The sequence below is a fragment of the Schistocerca gregaria genome, unplaced genomic scaffold, assembly GCF_023897955.1.
Source record: "Schistocerca gregaria isolate iqSchGreg1 unplaced genomic scaffold, iqSchGreg1.2 ptg000246l, whole genome shotgun sequence".
Taxonomy (NCBI): domain Eukaryota; kingdom Metazoa; phylum Arthropoda; class Insecta; order Orthoptera; family Acrididae; genus Schistocerca; species Schistocerca gregaria.
Genome location: NW_026061755.1, coordinates 2943230 through 2952745, shown reverse-complemented (window position 1 = coordinate 2952745; position 9516 = coordinate 2943230). Strand labels below are relative to the sequence as shown.

General features: G+C 39.8%; 1 protein-coding gene across 1 annotated transcript in view; it reads left to right on the top strand.

Annotated features, from left to right (window-relative positions):
• Positions 1 to 587: 587 nt before the first annotated feature.
• LOC126305094 (kanadaptin-like) overlaps positions 588 to 9516 on the top strand; it is a gene marked incomplete at its 5' end in the record, with an annotated part of 228471 nt that continues 219542 nt past the window's right edge. The window contains 2 exon segments of the mRNA XM_049992011.1: positions 588 to 1018; positions 1020 to 1125. Coding sequence (XP_049847968.1) covers positions 588 to 1018; positions 1020 to 1125 — 537 coding nt within the window.

The window sequence follows — 9516 nt, the reverse complement described above, 5'->3', positions numbered from 1 at the left end:
TCAGTCATAAACTCATGTGAGCTAAAACAATTGAAGTTCGAAATTTAGTTTTGACAGGGATTACTGGAAATAATTTAAAATCTTTGACCACGAACTTTCTTTGTGACCGAACAGTTTTGGATTATTTGTATGCGAGAGTGAATTGTTTAGATATGACAATTAGGTACTCAGTGCTGGACTGCTGTTGGATTGTGTAAATGTTGTTGTTTGTTTCTAGTGACAGTGAAAAAAAAAATAGATTTTTTATGATGAATCCCTGAATTAAGGTGGCTCTGAGTGTTTTTCAGTTTTTTCTTTTATTGCGCGCAAGTGGACAGCTATGGATGAGTTTGTGAAAGAAGAATCCACAATCATTTCGCTCTCGGAACACGGAAATTACGATGTTTGCCAAGAAATCAGGGCTGGAAGAAAAGGAGGAGAAGACGGGAAAGAAGATGAAAGCAATATATGTCTAGCAAAGGACTGTACATCATTAGGAAATAAGAAAGACATAAATGGAACTGAAGAGAATAGGTCAGTATTAAGGGTAAACTCTGCTTCTGAAGCAAATCCAAGTGATATGGAAGGGTGTAATAGGATGAAATTTGTCGGGCAAGAAAACAAATCTGACTGCTTTAAAAAACCAGTTTCTGGTGGTAGGCCCACGAAGGGGTAGAGGTGTGGGGAAAGTGAAGAACTTTCATCCAAATGAGTCTACAAAAGGTGCAAGTGCTTCTCCCGATGAGAATGAAGAGCAGCTCGATTGTGCACCAGACTTGAATGTTTCAGTCAAAGGGACGGTTGATTCCGAGAGCACGAAACTTCTCTCTTTAGCATCAGCCCAGAAGTTGAAAGAGAAGTCTGTACCACTCCCCTACAAAGAACCAACCTGGAGTGGTATACCGGAAGCAGATTATGGCCTTGAAGTTCTAAAAGATGGAAGGATTATAGAAAGAATTGAACTATCTCGCAAGCCATTCTATGTTATTGGCCGCTTGTCGACATGTGACATACAAATGACTCACCCAACAATATCGCGGAGATGATCAGAACTCCTCCGGATTTTACGTGTATGATTTGGGTAGCACACACGGCACTTTTCTAAACAAGTACAAAATTAAACCAAATATTCACGTGAGGATTCAGGTAAGAGGAATGAAAACTGATTGTCTTATTTCACAACCAAAAGTTCTCCTACATGTTATTGTGCTAATTGTGTATATGAGTCTTAACAAGTAGGCCATTAACAGCAATTTCTTACATGTAAAAATGTAGTGCTGAAAGTATGATTTCGCAGCAGACTCAGGATATCAGAGTGATACAGTTTTTTTCCCCTTCCTGTCACTTGTTGTATTATGGTTTTTTTAAGTTTTTAAAATAACATTTCTTCACTGTAGTTTAAATTATTTCAGACAAAATATCTGGAGCTGTTTTCAGTTATTGAAAATTCATAAAGCATTTAATTGAGGTATGCTCCAATCAAAGTTTATTTTTTCTTGCAGCTATTCAACTGATTGAGAACAAATATTTCAGTCTAGTAATAAGAACTCAATGCATGATATTGTCAGATTGACAAGTTTATTGCTTAATGCATTAGTTCAGTAGCAAGTGTGTGAAATATAGAACATTGATTTACATCTACATCTATATTCTGGCAAATCACTATGAGGTGCATGGCAGAGGGTATGTCCCATTGTACCAGTTATTAGGATTTCTTCCTTTCCATTCACATATGTAGCATGGGAATAATGTTTGTTAGAATGCCTCTGTGAGTACACTAATTATTATAATCTTATCCTCATGGTCCCTGTGTGACCAATAGATAGGGGGTTGTATATCCCTAGAGCAATCATTTAAAGCCAGTTCTTGAAAATTGGTTAATAGACTTTCTCGGGATAGTTTACATCTCTCTTCAAGAGTCTGCTATTTCAGTTCTTTCATTATCTGTGTGACACTCTTCCATGGGTTAAACAAACTGAACATTTGTGCTGCCCTTCTCTCTGTATACGTTCAATATCCCCTGTTACTCCTATCTGGTACAGGTCCCATACACATGAGCAGTATCCTAGGAAGGGTCGCACGAGAGATTTGTAAGCAATGTCTTTTGTAGACTGATTGTGCTTCCTCAGTATTCTACCAATAACCCAAATCTACCACCTGCTATACCAATGACTGAACCTATGTAATCATTTCATTTCATGTACCTGCGTTTTATTTCCCTACGTATGAGTTGGCCGATTCCAGCAGTACTCTTTGACATTGTAGTCATAGGGTACTACGTATTTTCATTTCGTGAAATGCAAAATTTTAAATTTCTGAACATTTAGAGTAAGTTGCCAATCTCTTCACCTTGCTGAAATCTTATCTGACAGAATATTCATACAGCTTCTCTCAAATAGCACTTCATTATAAATAACTGCATCATCTGCAAAAATCCTGATTTTTATTATTAATGTTGTCCGCAAGGTCATTAATATACAATATGAACAACAAGAGTCCCATCACACTTCCCTGGGGCACACCCCAACCTACTTTTACATCTGATGATGACTGTCCATCTTAGATAACATGCTACATCATCTTTACCAAAAAGTCCTCAATCCAGTCACAAATTTCACTTGATACCCCATATGTTCATGCTTTTGAGAATAAGTGTAATTGTGGTGCTGTGCCAAATGCTTTTCTGAAATCAAGAAATACTGCATTTGGGTCATTCCATGTCTATTCAACCATTTGAGAAAATGTTCTTAAGTTCCCCTGCCAATTAGTTCCAGATTTTTTTGGGTCATCAGTCTACTGACTGGTTTGATGCTGCCCGCCACAAATTTCTCCCCTTTGCTAACCTCTTCATCTCAGAGTAGCACTTGCAACCTAGGTCCTCAATTATTTGCTTGACATATTCCAATCTCTGTCTTCTTCTACAGTTTTTGCCCTCTACAGCTCCCTCTAGTACCATGGAAGTCATTCCCTCATGTCTTAGCAGATGTCCTGTCAACCTGTCCCTTCTCCTTATCAGTGTTTTCCACATATTCCTTTCCTCTCCAATTCTTCGTAGAACCTCCTCATTCCTTACCTTATCAGTCCACCTACTTTTCAACATTCGTCTATAGCAACACATCTCAAATGCTTTGATTCTCTTCTGTTCCGGTTTTCCCACAGTCCATGTTTCACTACCATACGATGCTGTACTCCAGACGTACATCCTCAGAAATTTCTTCCTCAAATTAAGGCCGGTATTTGATATTAGTAGACTTCTCTTGGCCAGAAATGCGTTTTTTGCCATAGCGAGTCTGCTTTTGACGTCCTCCTTTCTCCATCCGTCGTTAGTTATTTTACTGCCTAGGTAGCAGAATTCCTTAACTTCATTGACTTTGTGACCATCAATCCTGATGTTAAGTTTCTCACTGTTCTCATTTCTACTACTTCTCATTACCTTCATCTTTCATCGATTTACTCTCAGACCATACTGTGTACTCATTAGACTGTTCATTCCGTTCAGCAGATCATTTAATTCTTCTTCACTTTCATTCAAGATAGCAATGTCATCAGCGAATCGTATCATTGATATCCTTTCCCCTTGTATTTTAATTCCACTACTGAACCTTTCTTTTATTTCCATCATTGCTTCCTTGATGTACAGATTGAAGAGTAGGAGCGAAAGGCTACAGCCTTGTCTTACACCCTTCTTAATATGAGCACTTCGTTCTTGATCGTCCATTCTTATTATTCCCTCTTGGTTGTTGTACATATTGTATATGACCCGTCTCTCCCTATAGCTTACCCCTACTTTTTTCAGAATCTTGAACAGCTTGCACCATTTTATATTGTCGAACGCTTTTTCCAGGTCGACAAATCCTGTGAACGTGTCTTGATTTTTCTTCAGCCTTGCTTCCATTATTAGCCGTAACGCCAGAATTGCCTCTCTCTTGCCTTTACTTTTCCTAAAGCCAAACTGATCGTCACCTAGCGCATTCTCAATTTTCTTTTCCATTCTTCTGTATATTATTCTTGTAAGCAGCTTTGATGCATGAGCTGTTAAGCTGATTGTGTGATAATTCTCGCACTTGTCAGCTCTTGCCGTCTTCGGAATTGTGAGGATGATGTTTTTCCGAAAGTCAGATGGTATGTCGCCAGACTCATATTCTACACACCAACTTGAATAGTCGTTTTGTTGCCACTTCCCCTAATAATTTTAGAAATTCTGATGGAATGTTATCCATCCCTTCTGCCTTATTTGACCGTAAGTCCTCCAAAGCTTTTCTAAATTCCGATTCTAATACTGGATCCCCTATCTCTTCTAAATCGACCCCTTTTTCTTCTTCTATCTCATCAGACAAATCTTCACCCTCATAGAGGCTTTCAATGTATTCTTTCCACCTATCTGCTCTCTCCTCTGCATTTAACAGTGGAATTCCCGTTGCACTCTTAATGTTACCACCGTTGCTTGTAATGTCACCAAAGGTTGTTTTGACTTTCCTGTATGCTGAGTCTGTCCTTCCGACAATCATATCTTTTTCGATGTCTTCACATTTTTGCTGCAGCCATTTCGTCTTAGCTTCCCTGCACTTCCTATTTATTTCATTCCTCAGCGACTTGTATTTCTGTATTCCTGATTTTCCCGGAACATGTTTGTACTTCCTCCTTTCATCAATCAACTGAAGTATTTCTTCTGTTACCCATAGTTTCTTCGCAGCTACCTTCTTTGTACCTATGCTTTCCTTCCCAGCTTCTGTGATGGCCCTTTTTAGAGATGTCCATTCCTCTTCAACTGTGCTGCCTACTGCGCTATTCCTTATTGTTGTATCTATAGCGTTAGAGAACTTCAAAAGTATCTCGTCATTCCTTAGAACTTCTGTATCCCACTTATTTGCGTATTGATTCTTCCTGACTAATGTCTTGAACTTCAGCCTACTCTTCAGCACTACTATATTGTGATCTGAGTCTATATCTGCTCCTGGGTTCCCCTTACAATCCAGTATCTGATTTCGGAATCTCTGTCTGACCATGATGTAATCTAATTGAAATCTTCCCGTATCTCCCGGCCTTTTCCAAGTATACCTCCTCCTCTTGTGATTCTTGAACAGGGTATTTGCTATTACTAGCTGAAACTTGTTACAGAACTCAATTAGTCTTTCTCCTCTTTCATTCCTTGTCCCAAGCCCATATTCTCCCGTAACCTTTTCTTCTACTCCTTCCCCTACAACTGCATTCCAGTCGCCCATGACTATTAGATTTTTGTCCCCCTTTACATACTGCATTACCCTTTCAATATCCTCATACACTTTCTCTATCTGTTCATCTTCAGCTTGCGACGTCGGCATGTATACCTGAACTATCGTTGTCGGTGTTGGTCTGCTGTCGATTCTGATTAGAACAACCCGGTGACTGAACTGTTCGCAGTAACACACACTCTGCCCTACCTTACTATTCATAACGAATCCTACACCTGTTATACCATTTTCTGCTGCTGTTGATATTACCCGATACTCATCTGACCAGAAATCCTTATCTTCCTTTCACTTCACTGACCCCTACTATATCTAGATTGAGCCTTTGCATTTCCCTTTAGAGATATTCTAGTTTCCCTACCACGTTCAAGCTTCTGACATTCCACGCCCCGACTCGTATCCTTTCGTTGATTATTCAGTATTTTTCTCATGGTAGTCTCCCCCTTGGCAGTCCCCTCCCGTAGATCCGAATGGGGGACTATTCTGGAATCTTTTGCCAATGGAGAGATCATCATGACACTTCTTCAACTACAGGCCACATGTCCTGCGGATACACGTTACGTGTCTTTAATGCAGTGGTTTCCATTGCCTTCTGCATCCTCATGTTGTTGATAATTGCTGATTCTTCCACCTTTAGGGGCAATTTCCCACCCCTAGGCCGGAATTATGGCTTGTTAAAGAAGGTGGTGTGAACCGGAAATTGCAACCCGAATCTGGCAATCTATCTTCAGACCCAACTTCAGGTATTAATAATTTTGGAACTATTCTGCACAGTCCAGTGAAATTTTTAGAACCCAAACACCCACTAAGAGAACACACTCTATGAATCAAAACACCAACAACTTATTTCTGAGGGAAAATAAAAAATTCCAAAATGTGATTTTAAAAAATGTAATATGTTAAAAGGTATATATTGTAGGTGCCCTCTGTGCCAAATATAATTCACTCAAAAAGGATATAATTTTTTTGTGGTAAGCTAAATGTGGCCTAAACACACACAGAACTCATCTTGCCCATATCAGTCACACAAACAGAGTTACATGCACACAAATACAAAAATTTGAAAAATTACCTGAAAAACATGGATTTTCTAAGTGTGGTAGCACAAAAGGGACAAGTGATATTCAAGCCAAATTTCAAACACTGCTGCATAAGTAGACCATAATATAATATGTGGCAAAATTTCAACTTGTTATTGCAAGACATTTGTGTACAATAAAAGTTGACAGAGATGTATTTGGTTACGTTTCTTTTAACAGGATTTAGCAAGTAATAGTGATGATGCAGACAGCTTGTTTCTGATAAAGTTGCAGCAATTGTTGGAAACCAGTAGGCAACAGAAAGTTAAACAATGGTAGTTTTCAAACACAGAATGAGTCATTGTTAGGCAGGAACAACAAAGGAAACAAGCAACAATTACAGGTTACTCATGTTTTTAAGGTTCTAGTTCAGACTGGTCTGTACTGTTGTGGAAAGTCAGTATGGAGGCAGAAGAGTGTATTAGTGGTGCTATTGTTCAAACAAGTTGCAGTATTGGTAGAGCACAAGCATCTGAATGCCATAAAACAACATATGGAACAAAATGTGGCATTCGCTTTGTATTGTATGATCTGGATGATTTGGACCAAGATTTGTTGCTATGGAGATCCGGGATACACCCTGTGGGCACAAGAAGTACAGTTCCAGGAAACTTTAGTGTTTGAGGATTAGTATTCTTTCCTACAAAGAAGTTGTTTTGATCCATTTCAGATTCATAAGAAGACAGAGAAATTGATATAAAATCACTATTGAAAGTGAATTAGTGCATTGGACTTAACATGAAACCAGGACAAAAGTTATGTTCCAGGTGTGTTACACTGCTAAAAAATGAAGAATATTCTGATAATTTACACGACTGTGACGAAGAGTATCGGCCACCTACAACCACAGCGGATGAGCAATTAAATACTTCAATGACAGCTCTTGGTTTGTCTCTCATGAAGACACACAAAGTTGGGAAAAGAGACAGGCCCAGCAATGCTAGAAGAAAACTACAAGAAGCTCAAATGGAATTAAAACACAAAATACCTGACGCACTAATGGTGGAAGAGGAAGAACTATCTGCTCCAAAGGAACAGAAATCATGCCAGAAATGCTCTGATTTGAACAAAATTGTGCATGATTTGGAAGAAAAATGTGCCATATCCACTCGCCAGAAAAAAGTAGCTATTCTTACCCTTGCACCTTTCAGCTGGTCTATTGACTAGACTGCAAAGGAATTCAGTGCTTCTACATATATGGCGAAGCAAGCTAGGAAAATAAAAGCAACCCCAAGGAGTGCTCCCACAACTTCGGCAGGCTCAGGGAAAGCAATTGAGTTCAGAAAGAAAGGTGCTAGTGTCGGAGTTTTATGAAAATAATGACAATAGCGGAATAATGCCTGGAAAAAAAAGCTATGTAACAGTGGAAATGGGAAATGTACATGTACAGATGCAAAAAAGATTGTTGCTATGCAACATATCAGAACCCATCTAGCACGGATCCCACACCGCTGAGCAGCATTCAAGCAGTGGGAGAACAAGTGTACTGTAACCTACTTCCTTTGGTTTGGGATTGCATTTCCTCAGGATTGTTCCAATGAATCTCAGTCTGGCATATGCTATACCAACGATGAACTTTATGTGATCATTCCATTTTCTCTCCCTCTATTCGCTTAGTAGGTTCCGACTCTTTGTGACCCCATTAATCAAATCATGCCACTTGCTCTTACTTTGTTCATTAAACGACTGTGGGGAACTGTATTGAACGCCTTGCAGACGTAAAGAAAGACGGCTTCAATGCTGCTCAGCAGTGTGGGATCCGTGCTAGATGGGTTTGATGGAAGAGATAGAGAAGATCCAACGGAGAGCAGCGCACTTCGTTACAGGATCATTTAGTAATCATGAAAGTGTTACGGAGATGACAGATAAACTCCAGTGGAAGACTCTACAGGAGAGACGCTCAGTAGCTCGGTACGGGCTTTTGGTGAAGTTTCGAGAAGATACCTCCACCGAGGAGTCAAGCAGTATTGCTCCCTCCTGTGTATATCTCACGAAGAGACCATTTTAAATCACTCCTAATGCATGCTCCCAGATACTTTGTGGAATTAACTGCTTCCAGTTGCTGACCAGCTATATTGTAGTTAAACGATATGGGATCTTTCTTTCTATGTATTCGCAACAAATTACACTTGTCTACATTGAGATTCAATTGCCATTCCCTGCACCATGCGTAAATTCGCTGCAGATACTCCTGCATTTCAGCACAATTTTCCATTGTTACAACCTCTCGATACACCACAGCATCATCTGCAAAAAGCCTCAGTGAACTTCCGATGTGATCCACCAGGTCATTTATGTATATTGTGAATAGCAACGGTCCTATGACACTCCCCTGCAGCACACCTAAAATCACTCTTACTTCTGTTATCTAGGAACTCCTCAATCCAGTCACACAATTGGTCTGATAGTCCGTATGCTCTTACTTTGTTCATTAAACGACTGTGTCAAATGCCTTGCGGAAATCAAGAAACACGGCATCTACCTGTGAACCCGTGTCTATGGCCCTCTGAGTCTCGTGGACGAATAGCGAGAGCTGGATTCCACACGACCGTCTTTTTCAAAACCCATGCTGATTCCTACAGAGTAGATTTATAGTCTCCAGAAAAGTCATTATACTCGAACATAATACCTGTTCCAAAATTCTACAACTGATCGACGTTAGAGATACAGGTCTATAGTTCTGCACATCTGTTTGACGTCCCTTCTTGAAAACGGGGATGACCTGTGCCCTTTTCCAATCCTTTGGAACGCTTCGCTCTTCTAGAGACCTACGGTACACCGCTGCAAGAAGAGGGGCAAGTTCCTTCGTGTACTCTGTGTAAAATCGTACTGGTATCCCGTCAGGTCCAGCGGCCTTTCCTCTTTTGAGCGATTTTAATTGTGTCTCTATCCCTCTGTCGTCTATTTCAATATCTACCATTTTGTTACCTGTGCGACAATTTAGAGAAGGCTCTACAGTGCAGTCTTCCTCTGTGAAACAGCTTTGGAAAAAGACATTTAGTATTTTGGCCTTTAGTCGGTGATCCTCTGTTTCAGTACCATTTTGGTCACAGAGTGTCTGGACATTTTGTTTTGATCCACCTACCGCTTTGACATAGGACCAAAATTTCTTAGGATTTTCTGCCAAGTAAGTACATAGAACTTTACTTTCGAATTCATTGAACGCCTCTCGCATAGCCCTCCTCACACAACATTTCGCTTCACGTAATTTTTGTTTGTCTGCAATTCTT